Here is a 20659-nt window from a genome sequence, read left to right as displayed (position 1 = left end):
AAAACGTTTAAGCTATCTTTGCTAATGTAGGGAGAGCTATAATGAACTAATTTTAATCAGAAGAAATATTTCTTTCGTTGAGGCCTCCGTGGCTCTGTGGTAGAAGGTTGCTTCATATGCCGTGGGACGCGCGTTTGATTCCCACCGCTTCTTGCGTATTATTTCCTCTCTATGTGCTGTAAATCTACCTTTTGTTGTCTGATTTGTAAAAAAAAAAATAAAGAAGTTCAACTTATCGAGGCAATGGCACCCTATCTTCCCGTAAAGTTTATTAACTACGGACAACAACATTCCTTTCGTTAAAGAAATGCTCCAATGTTATTTAATGAAATAAACTAATCATGTAAATCCATTTTATCCCGAACAAAACAGCAACCTCAACACATTCCATGTCTTCGTTGTTCATTTTGGGATACAAATGCTTATTTTTTTCTGTACTTTACTGGGCTAAGGTTTTTCCTACAAGCTTGATGGCGATCATAGCATCCTTCACCATGACTTCCTTGTACATTCTTACCAGTGATAGTCCTTTCATTTTCCTTGATGTTCTTACACAGACTTGCTAATATTCAATAAGTTACCGCCCTTTAGCCAGGGCTAAGGCAGAATTACATGAAATATACCGCCAGCACAGTCAATCCAGCGGAGGACTGTAGTTTCATGCTTATTGGCGCTTATCAGCCCGTCATATGAAAGGGACTGAGCCGAAGATGGAAAACATCTTAAGGAAGCCAAGAGTGCCAAACAAACTGGTAGCTAATAACTGGTCTGCTAATTCTATATTAGCTACCAGTTTATTTGGTCCTCTTGGCTTCCTTAAGAGGTTTTCCATCTCCAGCACAGTCACTTTCCTCTGCTGGTCTAATGAGTGCTAACAAGCACGAAAATAAAGTCCTCGGCTGGAATGACTGAGTTAGCGGTATGTGTCATGTAAGGCGTGCCAATGATGGTCATTTCACTTTCCATAATTTATCTTACAAGCTTGCCATGATGACCTCATCATTTTTCAGGATTTCCTTATACAGTTTCCTTGTGATAGCAAAACTTTATTGTTGATTCTCATTTTATCTGTGTCTTTTTCCTATGAGCTTGCTTGCGATTATCGCTTTATTTTTTCCTGTTCTCCGTGTAGTAAGGGGCTGTCCATAAATGACGTTGCATTTTTTTTTTTTTCAACAATTTCGACCTTTCACTCCCTTTGCTACAAAGTGTCACACTTTACCTTACCCTTCCTCTCCCGTTGTCACATGTTACGCTGTTTTTCACTAGCATATAGTCAAAGTGTTATGTCATACTTCTTATCACCCCCTTCCTCCCCCTCCAAGTGGGACATCATTTGTGAACGACCCCTAAGGGGAGCTGATTTGTAAAGCATTTTGGCTCCAAAAGTGTAAGAGCGATACCAAAATAGTATATGTACAAAAACAACTAGTCGCTAAACTGTAGATGTATTACTTGATCGATGTTTCATAATTTCATTCTGTAAAAGGGGGAAATTTCAGTACTTCAGACTTGAAACAAGTTATAAAAATGCTGTTATTTGAGTTAAATATTTACGAAGAAGGTATATATTATTTAATTTAAGAACTCAGTTATCATTTTAGTTTTACTATGAGTGGTGCTTACTCAACTTACTATAAGTTGTTTTTACTACAGGGTCATTCCATAGTGACTAACGTAACATTCGCAGCTGATTTTCAAACTCCTTTTACTTACACCGGGAGTAAAAATAAATGTGTTTTGGTTTAATGTGCAGGTTTAAAATGTACAAGGTGACTATTTTTCATTTCTACCAAGAATTTGAAGCAAAATAAGCGCTGGCAGGTGTTTTTTCACCAAAAAAAGGCATCGTGACTAACGTAACATTTTTGCAACCCTGAGAAACAATGCTTATGTTACGAGGCAAATTTTTCTGAAACTTATGCAGGCATTTAAAATTGGCCGATATATTTGTAAGAGGTAAACAATCTATTTTTAAAAATGAACTACAGATTTGTTACAGATGAATCTTTTTGGCCCTTAATGGTACTTTTACCAAAAACTGTGTGTGACTAACGTAACGTGACTAACGTAACCATCGAATAACAAGCAATGAATAAATATAAAAAACTTTTTTTAATTAGTTTCTTGCTCTTATATTACTTTTACACTTTTTAGGAACCTTTTTTGTGTTGCATTATGGTTCTTTCTTTACTTTTTTTCTATATTAGTGTAAGAAATTGAATGGAAGGATTCAGTTCAATTAACTCAATTTGAATGTGCGAAAAAAAATAAACAAATAAAAAAAACTGCTTTTACAAACTGAATAACATTCTTGGGATAATAAAATCCTAAGTATCTCTTTCAAAAAATTAACTTTATGCAAATTGATAGTTTCACCGAATTCTAGTATTCTGCCGATATACTAGTTATCAACATAAGAAACCCCATATTACTTTTCAATGGCATATGGGTCATTCCATAGAAATGTCAACCTCAACCACAGAAATTTTTTTCCCACAAAGCCTTAATTGTGACCTATCAGTTCATTCAGCATACTTTCTAGTACATAAATCCAGTAACAGTTTGCAAAAATTTCATTCGCTGTTTTTCTTCTGGCTCTAAACGTGTGAGGTTGTAGAAAAGGCTTAGCATGTGCAAAAAACATGCGTCTACGTTTTCTTGTGTAATGTAAAAATTTTTGCAAATTTTTTAAAGAACTATGTTTATTCTAAATGATTAGATGTTGGCCCAATAAAATTGACTGTACTTTTTGCAGACATTATAAGAGAAGTATTTTAATTAGTTTGGTTATTTCACTGAAAATATTTGCGTTACGTTAGTCACGAAAATGTACTATTTTCTGCTTAAAAACTAAACCAGATGATTGAACCAAACAGCACTTTTTATTTTCTTACATCTGTGTCATATCTACTTAAAAAGTGCAAAATATTTATTTCAGTATCAGTAGATATAAAATAATTTGTGTGACTAACGTAACATTTGAGCTGTGACTAACGTATCAGTTTGCATGTGACTAACGTAACATTTTAAAAATGACTGCTAATATTTAAAACTTATTTAATTTAAAGTACATTTTCATGATAAATTTTTAATATGTAGGCATTCTATATTAATTAAAAATCTAAAGGGTGAAAAATACCAGTAAAATTACATTGTATAGATCTTCTGTTTACTTAGAAAAATACTTTTTTAAAGTTCTTTGCAAAGATACTTCCAATTTAAAGAATCATTTAAAAAGAAAAAAGGTGAGTAAAGCAAAATGAGTACTCTGCTGAATGTGCATTCAACACAAGAATCCAAGCTTAAGAATTAAGTTAATAGAAATACAGTCTTAACAAAGGAGAACGTCTCTATTTTTTAGAAAATACATCTCCACCTATTATTAAAATGAAGTAATGGCTGCTCGTTGGAAAACATTTGAAGATGTTACATGATACAGTGACAATAAGCGCTGCTGCCATACATTTCAGAAAATGTAAGACTTTTCATTTAGAAATTCAAACATTTGCGGTGATATCTGGAATTAAAATGCATTCTGCAAAAACGTTCGAATATTTTTTTTTTTTTCAATATTACATTTTAATTCAAAAGCATGCACAACACTATTCGTTCGATGAATCAGTAAACCTTAAAAAATAATATGCCATTGAAAAGTAATACGGGGTTTCTTATGTTGATAACTAGTATATCGGCAGAATACTAGAATTCGGTGAAACTATCAATTTGCATAAAGTTAATTTTTTGAAAGAGATACTTAGGATTTTATTATCCCAAGAATGTTATTCAGTTTGTAAAAGCAGTTTTTTTTATTTGTTTATTTTTTTTCGCACATTCAAATTGAGTTAATTGAACTGAATCCTTCCATTCAATTTCTTACACTAATATAGAAAAAAAGTAAAGAAAGAACCATAATGCAACACAAAAAAGGTTCCTAAAAAGTGTAAAAGTAATATAAGAGCAAGAAACTAATTAAAAAAAGTTTTTTATATTTATTCATTGCTTGTTATTCGATGGTTACGTTAGTCACGTTACGTTAGTCACACACAGTTTTTGGTAAAAGTACCATTAAGGGCCAAAAAAGATTCATCTGTAACAAATCTGTAGTTCATTTTTAAAAATAGATTGTTTACCTCTTACAAATATATCGGCCAATTTTAAATGCCTGCATAAGTTTCAGAAAAATTTGCCTCGTAACATAAGCATTGTTTCTCAGGGTTGCAAAAATGTTACGTTAGTCACGATGCCTTTTTTTGGTGAAAAAACACCTGCCAGCGCTTATTTTGCTTCAAATTCTTGGTAGAAATGAAAAATAGTCACCTTGTACATTTTAAACCTGCACATTAAACCAAAACACATTTATTTTTACTCCCGGTGTAAGTAAAAGGAGTTTGAAAATCAGCTGCGAATGTTACGTTAGTCACTATGGAATGACCCATATTATTTTTTAAGGTTTACTGATTCATCGAACGAATAGTGTTGTGCATGCTTTTGAATTAAAATGTAATATTGAAAAAAAAAATATTCGAACGTTTTTGCAGAATGCATTTTAATTCCAGATTATCACCGCAAATGTTTGAATTTCTAAATGAAAAGTCTTGCATTTTCTGAAATATATGGCAGCAGCGCTTATTGTCACTGTATCATGTAACATCTTCAAATGTTTTCCAACGAGCAGCCATTACTTCATTTTAATAATAGGTGGAGATGTATTTTCTAAAAAATAGAGACGTTCTCCTTTGTTAAGACTGTATTTCTATTAACTTAATTCTTAAGCTTGGATTCTTGTGTTGAATGCACATTCAGCAGAGTACTCATTTTGCTTTACTCACCTTTTTTCTTTTTAAATGATTCTTTAAATTGGAAGTATCTTTGCAAAGAACTTTAAAAAAGTATTTTTCTAAGTAAACAGAAGATCTATACAATGTAATTTTACTGGTATTTTTCACCCTTTAGATTTTTAATTAATATAGAATGCCTACATATTAAAAATTTATCATGAAAATGTACTTTAAATTAAATAAGTTTTAAATATTAGCAGTCATTTTTAAAATGTTACGTTAGTCACATGCAAACTGATACGTTAGTCACAGCTCAAATGTTACGTTAGTCACACAAATTATTTTATATCTACTGATACTGAAATAAATATTTTGCACTTTTTAAGTAGATATGACACAGATGTAAGAAAATAAAAAGTGCTGTTTGGTTCAATCATCTGGTTTAGTTTTTAAGCAGAAAATAGTACATTTTCGTGACTAACGTAACGCAAATATTTTCAGTGAAATAACCAAACTAATTAAAATACTTCTCTTATAATGTCTGCAAAAAGTACAGTCAATTTTATTGGGCCAACATCTAATCATTTAGAATAAACATAGTTCTTTAAAAAATTTGCAAAAATTTTTACATTACACAAGAAAACGTAGACGCATGTTTTTTGCACATGCTAAGCCTTTTCTACAACCTCACACGTTTAGAGCCAGAAGAAAAACAGCGAATGAAATTTTTGCAAACTGTTACTGGATTTATGTACTAGAAAGTATGCTGAATGAACTGATAGGTCACAATTAAGGCTTTGTGGGAAAAAAATTTCTGTGGTTGAGGTTGACATTTCTATGGAATGACCCTACATAGCAATCAGTAGCTGTAATAACCTATTTCAAAATACTTGAAACGACACTAGATCCTTAGAACAAGAATTAGTAATTGGAGATGGCAAGATCAATCGTTGGCTTAGGAAAAGCTGCGGCATAGATCTGAAATCATGTTATTCGACTACGACGAATTGGAAACACGTTTTACGTGAAACTAGCAAAAGAAACTTGATTTCTTCCAATACTTTTCTTTAAAATATATCACGTGACTTGAGATCTATGCTTCAAGAATTGGAGGCTCACTCTGTCTATCTTTTATCCCTTCTCAATGGCTAGATCCACAGCACTTGGAAGCCTATTCTCTAATGGGGTTCCACCTTTACAAGCTTGCATATGCACTAAAATCATTTCCCAAGATTTTGTTGACAAACTTGCTAACGAAATCCATGATACAATTTTTTAGAAATGCTGGTTTTTCATTGGCAACGACAATCGCAAATTACTTTGTGCTCTTTCTTGTTGCTATGCTCTTACATCAACAGCGCCCTCTCTCCTGTTTCATTTTACGTCCCAGCATAATCAATAAATCATTATCTATTGCCATATTTTTGTTCATGTTATAAATTTATCCTTGAGCTTACTCATTAATTTGTCATTTTTATTTCTTTATTACAAACTAGTAGTACCCGCACGGCTTTGCCCGTAATAGAAAAATTAAAAGGTCTTTTGGTTCGCCTGCATATTTACAAATAATGTATGGTGAATTTTCTCGCCAATTGACTTGTACCCATGTTACAGTTTCACGTTATGATAATTTCGTATCTCGCCAATTGGCTTGTGCTTCTGCCCATGTAACGGTTCCACGTTATGATAATGTATGGTGAATTTTCTCGCCAATTGGCTTGTACTCATGTTACAGTTCCACGTTATGATAATTTCGTATCTCGCCAATTGGCTTGTGCCCATGTAACGGTTGCACGTTATGATAATTTCGTAAATTACTTGTCGATCTTATGATAATTTTGTTCTTAAAATTGGAATAGAAAAAGGACCACATCGAATTTTCGAAAAATCGCTTCGAGGTGCACACCCCCATGCTACAAACTGACTTTGTGCCAAATTTCATGAAAATCGGCCGAACGGTCTAGGCGCTATGCGCGTCACAGACATCCTACAGACATCCAGACATCCCCCGGACAGAGAGACTTTCAGCTTTATTATTAGTAAAGAAGATTACTGTCATTCAAAGCCAGGGGCGGATCCAGAAATTTTTGTAAAGGGGGTCAAGTTTCAGTGGCCAGCGTTATACCTCCAACATAAAAAAGTATCAGTTAAGCGGGGTGCCCCCCTCCAAGGAGGATGGCAACCTCCTCATATGCTACGAAGCCCCACTTTGAAGTGAGATCAAATTTCTTATCCTTCTAAACTACCCATCCCCCCACCCCCTCCTCTTCCATAAATTTTGTGCAACTTGCGCCATGGATCATATTCCATTAAATTTTTCAGTAAAAGTCATATTTCTTAAGGTAAACAAGCTGGACAAATTGTCGTTAACTTTGAATGTATTTTTCTTTTGAAAATGAACAAAAATCTCAAAAGAGCCATAGCCCAGTAACCGAACTCAGTCAATCCTTTGAAGTATGGCATGCTGAAGAGAAATATCTTGCATATAGAACATAGCAAAAACAGGTTATCATTGATTTCATGTTTTATTTTTTCAGATCTGAAAATTGAAGTAATAATCATAATAAAATTCATGCCACAGGGGGGGGGGTCAGCTGACCCTTTGACCGTCCCCTGAATCCACCCCTGTTCAAAGTCCAATAACACACTTACCATCTCATAGCACAAGTGAAATCAACAATTTATGGCCAATGGTGTCAGTATACACTAAGGCATGGTGCTTGCGCTAACCACCAATCATCCCTTGATATGGATCTGGTGTAACCAATTGTCATGACATTACAAATAGTTGTTACACATATAGTTGTTTTTTTTTTTTTTCAAATATATACAATAAAAACTTCTTTTTCGCAATAGGAGAGACTCAGTGTAGGGAATAGCTAATAGATGATTACTATTTTGCTAAACAATCTCTTTTTAAGATTTACTAAAAGTCAGAGCCCCCTACTCGTTGTCGTTCGCTAGCTGTCTTGTAGTGTTACGTGATTCTCATTTTGTTTGCTTCACAAATAAAATACTTTATTGCCACTCTACTATAGTATAGCAGTGCTTTTCTAATTGTCTGTCTAGTGGATCTAGTTGATGCTTCTTGTGTGATTGACATTGTATTGTTACCTCATTTGGTTTTTACATAAAAAAGGGATTTTTTGAGCAATCACGACTGCTTATTGTTCTCATTTGACGGTTTTGAATTCCTATCATTTTATTTTCCCGCCAGCACCCTCTGCCTGCACCACTGTCGCGTCGACCGGCCTCACGATGCTGCTCCTCTTGCGAAAAAAGTGTTCAGGTTGCGTCCATATCCTACACACACACACGCATACACACACATGCCTACACACACATACACACACGCATGCCTGCGCACAGACACAAACACACACTCCTACACACACTCACATACACATACACACTCATGCCTGCACAGACACAAAGACATATGCCTACATACACGCACACACACACGAACGCACCCACACACATGCACATACACAAACACACACACATGCTCCTACACACACACACACACGCATACACACACATGCCTACACACACATACACACACTCATGCCTGCGCACAGACACAAACACACACTCCTACACACACTCACATACACATACACACACTCATGCTTGCACAGACACAAAGACATATGCTTACATACACGCACACACACACGAACGCACCCACACACATGCACATACACAAACACAAACACATGCGCCTACACAAACACACATGCGCATTCACACACGCTCGTGATTGAAAAAAACATAATTTGAATTCAAGATATCAAAATTCAAATTAATATATATATACTAGAAGACTCGACAGACGTTGTTCTGTTCAAACTCTGTAAATTGAAAAGCTGAAAAATTTCAATAAACTATCAAGTGCTTGAATTTCTTTGTTGACAAAAAAAGAGTGAAAAGATAATATTTTAAGCTGCTTGGTGTCAGAATGCGTATATTTATTACAACTTGATTTATCTAATGCCCACTGAGCAGCTGCTATTTTTTCTCGTATATTTGAAAGATCTTGATAGAATTTATGATTTGTTTCTTCAGCCATACTCAAAGGATAAAAATCGTCGTCAGATATTAAGTGTAAAAACTAACTACCCATCTAAAACAAACGGCAAATCCCGCTTCAACGTCCTCCACATGGAAAAGAATAAAACAATCGAAAGGATATCATTTGAAAAAAATATAAAGATAAAAACAGTTCCCTGAATAAGCGAAAACCACTCACCCCCTTCCCTCCCGATAAAAAACGAATATTCTTCAACTTACATGACTAAACTCTTTAAAAACGAAAAACAATTCTTTGCAATTTAAAATATTTCGCGAAATGAACAAAAAATACAATAAATTACATTAACAGTAGCTTTAAAATGCAAACAAATAATCCCGCAACTCTATTGTTTATGGCCAAAGTCGCCAAGGCACCACGTTACTGTAATCCAGCCGATCAGTGAGCGAAGCGAACTCCGACCGATTAGTGGTTCGATCTTTTGAACGAAAAGCGCCTGCGCGAGGGGTATTTTTCGTTGCAAAGCTAAACAAAGAAAACGGAAACATCTATTTACATAGGGTTACTATAAATCAGTAGGGTTACCAAAATAAAACTATTAACGCCAAGAATGAGATGACCGCGCCATATCCACCTATCTTTCTCTGCGTATTTGAATGATCTTCATATATTGCCAAATTTGTTCTTTCCGCCAAAGAAAAAAAAAATCTTCCACTGCACTGATCTTTTGTGTACAGAACTACCCTGGTTTAATTTATCTGGATGAAAATAAAAATTTCTTTCGTGTTTATATTCCACTGTCTTTTCCTTTAATAATGTACTGATTAGTTTGATAATCCTTAAAGTATTCTTGCCATTGGTGCCAAAATTCGGATGGGTTTGTGAGCCGAGAAACAAATGTTGATAGGTACGGTACTTTTGGTTAGTGAAAGAAACCCGATTTCTTCCAGTACTTAACTTTAAAATAGCATATCACGGGAACTAAAATCGTTGCTTTCAAGAAATGAAGGCTTCACTCTATCTCTCTACGTTTTATCTATTCTTCATTGACATATCACCGTAGGAAATTTCATTAGAAAAAGCAGAGCTGACTTTCTTATTGTCCTTTGGCAACGGGTTAAATATTTATTTCAGTTCTCGCTCAACAATTCGCAACTCCAACGAACTATAGGGGGCACTGAAGTCACTGTCTAATGGCGGAATTGAAAACTAAAACAAACGCACATGGTAACGAAGAAAATGCTAAAAGTGTTGTGATTTTTGTTCGTACGCATGATTTTTTCGCTTTATTCTTTTTAAATTAATTTTCAAAGTCTTGTTGATATTCTGACCCACGTAGAAAGAAATGAGAATTCAAGAAGCATTACTAAACGTCAAAGATTAATGCAAAGTACGTAGTTCATAGTTCTAAGCAGCCATTTTCACGATGTTGAATTCGATATTTATCAATTCTTGATAAAACTAAATAATAATTGTGGCCTGACAAGAATAACAATTAATGCTAGAAAATTTAATATGACATTACAAATTATTACCAAAAGAAGATGATACTTCTTTGCTTTGCTTTGGCTAGCACTTGTTTTCCATTTGTAGCTGAGTTATTTCTCTTGAATTCCCGAATCGGTTAATTTAAAAATTTTCTGTTTCGATTTTTCTAATTTCTGAGTTACGATTTAATTGTGTCATGTTATGCAAATCATCAACAAAATTCTCACGGATATATGGTGGTAGTTTCTTTTCAGTTGATTGACAATTATTTCTTTTTACTTATCGAATTCTGTAATCTTACTACCATTTTATTCCACTCATGATAAAAATTGAAAATGGTTTAACTAAAAACGCGAAATCTCGCCAAGGCTACTTTGCTCGCACAATGCCAAAATTATAAACATAAACAAATTTGGCGAAACCTTTCAGCTGAGAATAAAAGGAATAAAGTAAATTCTTTCTCGGTGAAACATTTTTCATTTTGTTCTATGATAATATATTCAAGAAAATATTTTGCATACTGTCCATTCCAACTAAATACTGCTGTAAAATATGGTAAGTTTAATTAATTTAAGATTAAAAAAACCCCATATTCTTACAAATTCATACAAAACAATAAAAATTTTTTACCTTGTATAACGTTATCCAAGTTTGTTAATCCAGTATTTTCGCTTTTACCAATTATTAAGGAAATAATGAAAACTAACATTATTTTGAGAAGCTCGAGAATACTACTAAGTGACGAATTAATTTCTGTAGCTGAAAGCAAACTAAGACACATCGATTGCGTTAATAAATACTCAGAACAAACTGCCTGTGTTTACGTCAACAGACACATGTGGAACGCTTCATTTGCAGTTTTGTAAATCACCGCAAGGTAGAGTATTCGAGCGCTGGAGTTCCGAATAGGTTAAAATAAATATTAATCATTTGGGAGATATAACCATCCAATGTTTGAATTAATTAATTAATTAACAAAAACGTTTCTGATTTGATCTAAGGCCCCTATATATACGAGCCGACGCATCAGCTTAAGATTAGCCTTTTTGGATCGGAGCGCGTGTTTGAGTGGTTGTCTTTTCTGGTGAGTAATCGCGTTTGGTGATTGTTCACTGCGAGCGATTATTAGCGGCACGTGAATTGTTTATTAAATAAAGTATTATTTTGGGTCAATTTGGCGAAATCTGAAACTTTATCATGGTAACCCTGGCAGTGCAACAATGAAAAATCCGATCCAAAAAGGCTAAACTTAAGCTGATGCGTCGGCCTGTCTATATAGCGGCTCTAATTTGATCCATCGCGCTTCGAAACCATGCTTGCCACAATTTAATTCGGAACTCCAGCGCTTGAATACGCTACCTTGCGGTGATTTACAAAACTGCAAATGAAACTAAAACATTGCCACGTTGCGTTCCACGTGTGTCTGTTGACGTAAACACAGGCAGTTTGTTCTGAGTATTTATTAACGCAATCGATGTGTCTTAGTTTGCTTTCAGCTACAAAAATTAATTCGTCCCTTAGTAATATTCTCGAGCTTCTCAAAATAATGTTAGTTTTCCTTATTTCCTTAACAATTGGTGAAAGCGAAAATTCTGGATTAACAAACTTGGATAACGTTATACAAGGTAAAATTTTTTATTGTTTTGTATGAATTTGTAAGAATATGGGGTTTTTTTTAATCTTAAATTAATTAAACTTACCATATTTTACAGCAGCATTTAGTTGGAATGGACAGTATGCAAAATATTTTCTTGAATATATTATCGTAGAACAAAATGAATAACCGAGAAAGAATTTACTTTATTCCTTTTATTCTCAGCTGAAAGGTTTCGCCAAATTTGTTTAGGGTTATAGTTTTAGTATAGTGCGAGCAAAGTAGCCTTGGCGAGATTTCGCGTTTTTAGTTAAACCATTTTTAATTTTTATCAGGAGTGGAATAAAATGGTAGTAAGATTACAGAATTCGATAAGTGAAAAGAAATAATGGTCAATCAACTGAAAAGAAAACTACCACCATATATCCGTGAGAACTTTGTTGATGATTTGCATAACATGACACAATTAAATCGTAACTCAGAAATTAGAAAAATCGAAACAGAAAATTTTTAAATTAACCGATTCGGGAATTCGAGAGAAATAACTCAGCTACAAATGGAAAACAATAAGCGCTAGCCAAGCAAGGCAAAAAAGTATCATCTTCTTTCGATAACAATTTGTAATGTCATATTGAATTTTCTAGCATTAATTGTTATTTTTGTCAGGCCACAATTATTATTTAGTTTTATCAAGAATTGATAAATATCGAATTCAACATCGTGGAAATAGCTGCTTAGAACTACGAACTACGTAGTTTGCATAATTCTTTGACGTTTAGTAATGCTTCTTGAATTCTCATTTCTTTCTACGTGGGCCAAAATATCCACAAGACTTTGAAAATTAATTTAAAAAGAATAAAGCGAAAAAATCATACGTACGAACAAAAATCACAACACTTTTAGCATTTTCTTCGTTACCATGTGCGTTTGTTTTAGTTTTTAAGTCCGCCATTAGACAGTGACTTCAGTGCCCCCTATAGTTCGTTGGAGTTGCGAATTACACACAAAAAATTTGATCAAAATCGGTCCAGCCGTTTAAAAGCCTTATTGTGACAAACGTCCGCACAGGAGATTTATATATATATATATATATATATATATATATATATATATATATATATATATATATATATATATATATATATATATATATATATATATATATATATATATATATATATATATATATATATATATATATATATATATATCTTACTAATATTATATATGCGAAAGTTTGTCTGTATGGATGTATGGATGTATGGATGTATGGATGGATGTTTGTTACTCTTTCACGCAAAAACTACTGAACGGATTTTGATGAAACTTTACAATAATATAGCTTATGCATCAGAATAACACATAGGGTAGTTTTCGTCCCGTTATGGGGGGCAAAACCCCCTTAGGAGGCAATAAAACACAATTTTTGTATAAATTCTCTAATATTGGGATGAAAAAATACTTGCACATATTTACATTATATGTCCATCGAAAGCTCTGATTTTTCTGCTGAAGATGGCACCTGTTCAAAATTTTTAAGTAGAATAAAAAACGAGTTATGAGCTTTTTAGATCCATGTTCGAAGGCTTTCCTCAACTCAATACAGTATTTAGTGTATCATCTCAACTCCCTGTCGATAGCGACAATTGTTGTATTGTTGACTTTCTTTGCTTTTCGTGATTGTTCAAGGCTTTTCTCAAGTCAAATCTTGAAGTAAGATTTTTGCACAAGATTGGCAAATAATACATGATTTGGCTGATGATTTTCCATTTAAACGGAACTTTAATGTAATTAATGGTTTTTATTATTATTTATGCTGATTGAACACTTACTCATTATCCAAACAACCAGCAGATCGCCAAAATTTTTGCAGAAAGATTTCCGTAGCTGATGCATTTGGCAGTTTTTTCAACGTTGCTGTTTTTGAAGCCGAAGACCACGTCATAATGTTTCTCAGCTTTCACCATGTAAACAAAATATCGCCAATCAAAGAATTTTCAAATGACTTTTTTTACTGTGTTAAATAATCCAGCAACTAAATTAGGCAAATCCATAAACAGCACAAAAACTTCCATTAATTTTCCTTTTTGCACAATTTCAAACAATCACCAAATTGTATTACTTATTTTGGTAACATTTCGGATGAAATTGTTTAGCGCCATTTTATGGTGACCAAAAATATCTCAGCATCTGGCGACGATATCTCTGTAACGAAAATTAATATCATATCGTTTTACAAAGTAAGGAAAGAATGGGGGAGCATCATCGAAGGTAACCCGAAACGACTTTCGCAAATTCGGTAAAATCGCACCAAGAGCCACAATGATTGAAATTTCCCGAAATAACTAAAGCAAGCACTTCGTACTTCATTAGCCATATAGAGAAGGTTTTAGACTCCATGTTAAAAAAAAAGTACCAACAAATTATTCTTTTTAAATATGAGAAGATTAATTTCATGTTTTTTAAATTTGTATATGCTTAAATATAGTGCATTCGTTTCTAAATCAATACTACTTTGTTCTTTATACTTATTGCTATTTTAGTTTTATGGGTAAGGAAGAAACTCGATTTTTAATCACGTCAAAAAGATGTGTTTTAAATTCTTTCACTCAAAACAGAAAACAAAAGCAAGTAACGATTTTTTCTAATAATTATTACTGACCCAGGCAACGCCGGGTATTTTTGCTAGTATATATATATATATATATATATATATATTTGGTGAACTTGTTTCTTGGTTGGAGTTATTTTAACTTTAAAATTTCGGGATTGATATTCCTTTCAAATTTCTTCCAAAGCATTCCTTTCAGCATTGATTGAACCTATTCCGATTTAATGATTTGCTATCAACCACTTATACATTTTGGATTAACATCAATAACTTACATTTATATCGTCGCTTCCTACCTTCTAGATGCAAGAAGACATAAAAGCGCGTGCCAAAGAGGCTCTGCAAAAGATGGACGAAAACAAAGCATTCCGTCGATTAATGGATTTGATGCAGATAAAGGTAACATATTTACTGAAATAAATGTAAAATAAACAAAAAAAAAAATTAAAAAGTAAATAAAATAAGAAATATAAGAAACCATTTAATTTAAGTTCAAAAACTGGAATAACAATTTAAAGAGTAATTGATCTTTGTCTGACAGGCTAAAAGTTTTTGAATTTAAGCGTTGGAGACGGGGATTTTGAAATACACATTGTACAGTGGACCCTCTTTTTAAGCGTGTTTATTTCACACGGATTTGATCACATGTGGTGTTAAGCTGTGAGCTTTTAAAAGTGCTCAACTTATTAACTTTTAGTGAAAGCTCAACCGGGAAGTGTGAGATAGTTCTTGAAAAAGCATTTGTCTTGTGCAATATCAAGAAGGGCCTAAGTTAAAAGTAACTTGTTTATTATGGCTATGATAGATTCAATGACATGTTAAATGAAATATTGGGAGAATCGCTCTTCACAATATTAAGTAGCTCATTATACTTTGAATGACATTCATGTCAAGAGCAGTAGAAGCTATCAGCAAAAACGGACAGAACTCAACTGAGCTGTCGAAAAGCAACCAAGTCTAACTTGGGTTGAAATAGAAAGGGAAGAACGAGGCAAAGTGCTGGGAATTTGCTACTGGCATATTCTGCTGACGCGATCTTGTTGCAAGACGGAAAGAACGAATAAGAAAAAACTAATGCAAATTAAGGCTGCCAATACTTTCGGAAAATAATTTACCTCCTTTCGTAACATGCGGTTTAGGAATTGACACCTTTTATTATTATTATTATTCTACGCTGATGCGGCATTGAAAACAGATAAAAAACTTCCCTCTTTTAATATCAAAAATCCTGAAATTGCAGATACACTCAATAAACTGCGTTTTGGCGTGTGACAGGCAAGCTTGGACAGCTGGAAAATTTTACGACTGTTTTCAAGCTCTTTCTCGAATTAAAATCATTAAACGCACACAACTCAGAACTCACTGGAAGAAATGCTTTTAGTAGTGACCAAGGAGAACGAAACCAACGAGGATACCGACATCGATGAGACAAAACCAAAAGCTTTCGCATTGAAAATTTTGAGCCATTCCTTGACAATGGCAAATGATCTTTCTGATTTGTTAGAAAAGAAAGATTTCGTCATGGAAATGACGCGAGTGATCATGAATGCGTAATAGGGTGGTTTCCTTCAGTCAAAAGTACTACTTTTAGTCATTGAAATGGATAGAATGAGCAAAAAAAGTACATGGACCTAGAAAATACTTTTATTTTCCTAACAGTTTTTTTTTAAATTAATTTTTTTAAATGTCCAATTTTTCAAACAAGGCGTCGTCTTTATGACGTCACAAATGATGCGATTTGGTGCATCTTTCTACTACGTTTCCACGTTATGATAATCAAGCAGCGAATTAAAATTGCGCTCTACGCTTGCTATCAACCATATCGTTGCCAATACACGTGAGTAAAGATGCGAATTAAATATTTTGTTCTGTGAATGGCAACACTGAATGGCATTTCGTCATTTGTGATGTCACACGACAGAAGTGTAAACAATGAAAGCGCAACAATTTAAGTCATTTTTTAAAAATATTAAACTTAAATAAATTATTTAAAAATGGTCAGATCCTATGTTTTTAAGCATGCTCTTTCCGAAAAAAAAAAAAACTTTTAAAATTTTGGAATCGACCCCATTGCCCTACAAATAATACTACAGAGAAAAATAATGACTGTGAAAATGTTATCATAACCAGCTCTTTTTTATAAACACTAAGTTAATTCATGCTAACTTTATGCACATTGTGCTTATGTACCGGAATAAGTACAGATTAAACTTATTAGTATCGAAATAAGCACACATCAAACTTATTATCTATATTGATCTGTCACTGGAATGAAGTTTTTCATTTCATCTATGGAGCCTAAACCCTATTTTAACGCTACTATTGAGTCTTAAATTTCACGGTTTAAATTCACGTGACATTTCCGTGGAACGTAATCCCCCCCCCCCCGCCATCTCCCCCGTAAAACGAGGGTTTACTGTACCATATCTGTGGGGGAGGGGGGGGAGGACTGACACCCAGACCCCTCTAAATGACGGGTCTGACAACTTTCTTGTGAGGCAAAAACACCTATTTTCCAACAATTCTGAACAGCAACAATAACTACTTGCCATTTTTCTTCTTTTAGCTACACTGCTGTGGCGTAAATGGTCCTAGTGATTACAACTTCGAAGAAGATCGAATAACGCCCATACCGAAATCTTGTACGAATGAAAAGTCCCTACAACCCTATGAAAAAGTATGTGATTTTTAATTGTTTATTATAAATTATCTTGTAAGATCACTAATTTAATGAAATTCTTCAGAAAAAAAGGCGTTTTCATATGTCTTTGTCCCTTGAACAGTTAGTAGTCTTTGGATAAAGATTTTCGCCAGCAGCTTTTTAAAATTCAAGCTGTATTTTTATTAGCTACGTACCTTAAGCTATAATACCGATTTAGTTACAATCAGTGGCGCCTTATCCGGGGGTGCTGTGAAGCTCCAGTACCCCACAAATTATTTATGGGGTGCTCGGCATCCCCATCACAAGTAATCAAAAGGAAATAGATTGAAAATAATGAAAAGTTTTTAATTTTTCTTCCTAATTACTCTTCAGAATTTAAGATTGTAGTTTCATAGCAGAGTTTTTCAAGAATGATTTTAATGCAGACAGATTAATTTTACACAGAAATATAATGCTAGGTGTAAGATATTTGTGAATCAAATTTTTTATCTTTCAAACAGCAGAAAAAATTTAAAACTTTCTTTCTTTCTCGGAAATGAACATGCTATTGAATTGATTAGAGGCGGTTTAATTGGTTATTGTCATTTCAACGATGCCAGTTTCTACAAAAACAGCAGAGCTTTCGTTTTCCTAATCATACGGTCGATTATTCGAAGAAAACTTTTTTTTTTTTTTTGAGCAATCACGATTGCTAATTGTTTTCATTTGACCGTCCTTGATGTCCAGGGTGGTCATTCTAAACTACTTACGTTTCGACTTCGAGATTTCCCGTCACGTGATCGATGTTATCGAAAAAATCTCGCAACGTTGAATTCTGGGTGCTTATTCCAAGCTCGAAATTCACCTTGCGAGATTAGTTCTGATCGCCTCACTAGATGGCGCTATAGGGAAAAAAGCGGTCTCGAAAGGAAATTCTCGCAAGTAGCGATTCCAATCGCCAAAAGAAGGGGAAAAGTGACTTTTCGGGCGCTTATTTGCGGAGCGAAATCTCGACTGCCCTAAAGTAGGTGAGATTGTGCGATTATTGTGATACAATTTGGGAGCTGTTCAGAATTCAACGTTGCGAGATTTTTTCGATAACATCGATCACGTGACGGGAAATCTCGAAGTCGAAACGTAAGTAGTTTAGAATGACCACCCAGAACAGCTCGCAGCTGTCTTTCGAAGAGGCGCCGATTTTTTCGATTAGTTTGGTCGGCCAGGAGGTACACGTGACTTCTTCCAACCAATGTCCTTTCAGTGCAGCTAGTTTTGTTTTGTTTAATTCTTGGACGGAAAGCGCGAACTTTGACGACTGGCACGCTAATGGCTATTCTTCAAAGAATACGTTTTACGTTACAAAGAATCACGCCGAAATAATTTTAGATTTTCTTGAAGCAAATCCTGATGTTCTTAAAAATTAATTCTCCGAGAATTTTAAAAAATAGTACACAAAGAAAAAATGGCAGAATGCTCCGGTGCAAAAAGCTTAGTCGAATGGCAAAAAGTAAGTCGCATTTTTTGCATATTTCAATATTACAGTGTCTAAAACAAAAATCGAAGAGGTTAAAACAGCCAATACATAAATTTGATAAAAATTATCCGTAAATTTTGTTGATTTACTATATAACACCATCTATATTAGTAAGAATGTCTTATATGAAATATATTTTTCCCAAGAAACTATAATCGAAATAATAATAATAACTTAAAAAAAATAATGATACTAAAAAAAAATCTTAACCGTCATAAATGCAGATGAAAAAATATAAATAGTTCGTAATCGTGGATTGAATATTATGTTGTTGCCGTGTCTAATGAAGTGCAGAGTGCGAAAGGTTTAGAGGCATCCAAAAGTCTTGATGAAAAAATCTGCTAATTCAAATTGAATAAAAAAAACACTAAAATGTGGGGGGGGGGGGGGTAAAAATTTCAATGGCGCTGATTGCGCCATTGAAATTTTTAAAGGGGCTTGAGGGGTATTTTTTTATTTAAGGGGCTCTTGCTTTTGGAGGGGGAGTCTTCCGGATATTCGGGGGGAGGGTCATCCCTACAAAATGTAAAAGGTTTGTTGTGCTAATTGAGCTTTTGGGGATGGGAGCAGACATAACAGAATATATAATCTTCCATATTAGGATTAGTAATGTGAAAACCAACTCTCCCCCCGCTCCAGTTGCAATTATAACAACAATCTCAGTTTCAAAGACATGTTCCAGATTTTTTTTTTTCTCTTCGCCTTTAAAATTATAATTAAATAAGCATATGCTAAATAAAGAGTATTACTTCTTCAATATTCCGGTTTTCAAATTCCATTTTTTCTAGGTATTGTTTTCCAAGACCCAATCTTAAGATATCCTCAAAACAGTACTTTTCTAGATTTTTTTTTTTTTTTTTTTTTTCAAAACAAGCAACTTGTACCTATGATTACACAATTCCATCTTTATTTTCAAGATTAAAAAGTCAAAACAGCAATTTTGGTTACAAGAGCAGTTTAAAATAAATAAATACTCTGCTTCTGTAAATGTATATTGAAAAATATTCGTAAAAGGAATAAATTTTTCAATCATTATTTCTCTTCAGCTGATAAAGAACTTTAAAGTTCAACCCAAAGGAAAGATCCTAAATTGAAGAAGAAAAGAAAAAAGGAGCATTTTGAAGCATTCTCTTTTCCTTGAAATGCATCATATTATATAGCAGCCAATTTACAAATGCTTACAGTATAATCGAATACAGTATTTATATAATATTGCTAATTTTGATGTTGGCGAAATGGAAAATCAAATTTTAGAAACAACTCCCCAGAAATTACCAGCCTTTCTACTGTTTTGTAATTAGTTAATCAATATCAAATTTCAATAAAGGAAAATAAATTATCTTACAAATTGAATTCAATTGAAATTGAATATTGACAGTAGGTAATAAATAAAGAATTTAGGAAAAAAAGGGGGGAGGAGGATTTTATAGCAAAAGAAGACAAAAAGAAAAAAAAAGGAAAAAAAATTACCTACGTCAGTGGCGTACCTAGCATGGGTGACACCCGGGGCACCCATTGTGATGTCACCCCCCCCCCCCCCCCGCTAAAACGCAAAAAAAAAAGGGATTGTATATTCTGTGTAAATTTGAAATTCATACAATTTTCAGAAACAACTAGTACTTTCGTGAAAAACTAAATTTTAAGTGGGATAATGTACAAAAGAAAAATAAAATTTATAAACGCTTTTTACATAAAATTTGCCCTAGACGCATTTGTGCAGGCCGTCGAACGGTCAAAAAAATAAGAGGGAGTAGGAAATTCCTAGCCCCTTAATTATTTCAAATGCATTATATCTTGAAAATTTGGAGTGCCCCCGATTCCCCCCCCCCACCCTTACCTTAATTCCTAAATGATGGGTTTGGTTACAAGAAAGTGGAATTAATGGAAGTTATCAACCGTAGCCGAATGCATTTTCATTCACAAACTAACATTTTACATTGAAAAAGAAGTTCTTAAGACGTGTCTGCAATTTAATTC

The 20659-nt window shown here is 33.8% G+C and overlaps 1 protein-coding gene across 1 annotated transcript in view; it reads left to right on the top strand.

Annotated features, from left to right (window-relative positions):
- Positions 1-20659, top strand: part of LOC129229925 (23 kDa integral membrane protein-like) — a 41739-nt gene that overhangs the window by 16781 nt on the left and 4299 nt on the right. Inside the window, exons 4-5 of the mRNA XM_054864305.1 lie at positions 14811-14906; positions 17074-17184. Coding sequence (XP_054720280.1) covers positions 14811-14906; positions 17074-17184 — 207 coding nt within the window. The remainder of the gene's footprint in view (positions 1-14810; positions 14907-17073; positions 17185-20659) is intronic.

Source organism: Uloborus diversus, chromosome 9 (genome assembly GCF_026930045.1).
Source record: "Uloborus diversus isolate 005 chromosome 9, Udiv.v.3.1, whole genome shotgun sequence".
In the NCBI taxonomy this organism is placed as follows: domain Eukaryota; kingdom Metazoa; phylum Arthropoda; class Arachnida; order Araneae; family Uloboridae; genus Uloborus; species Uloborus diversus.
Note: the sequence above shows the minus strand (reverse complement) of the source record. Positions and strands in the feature narration are given on the sequence as shown.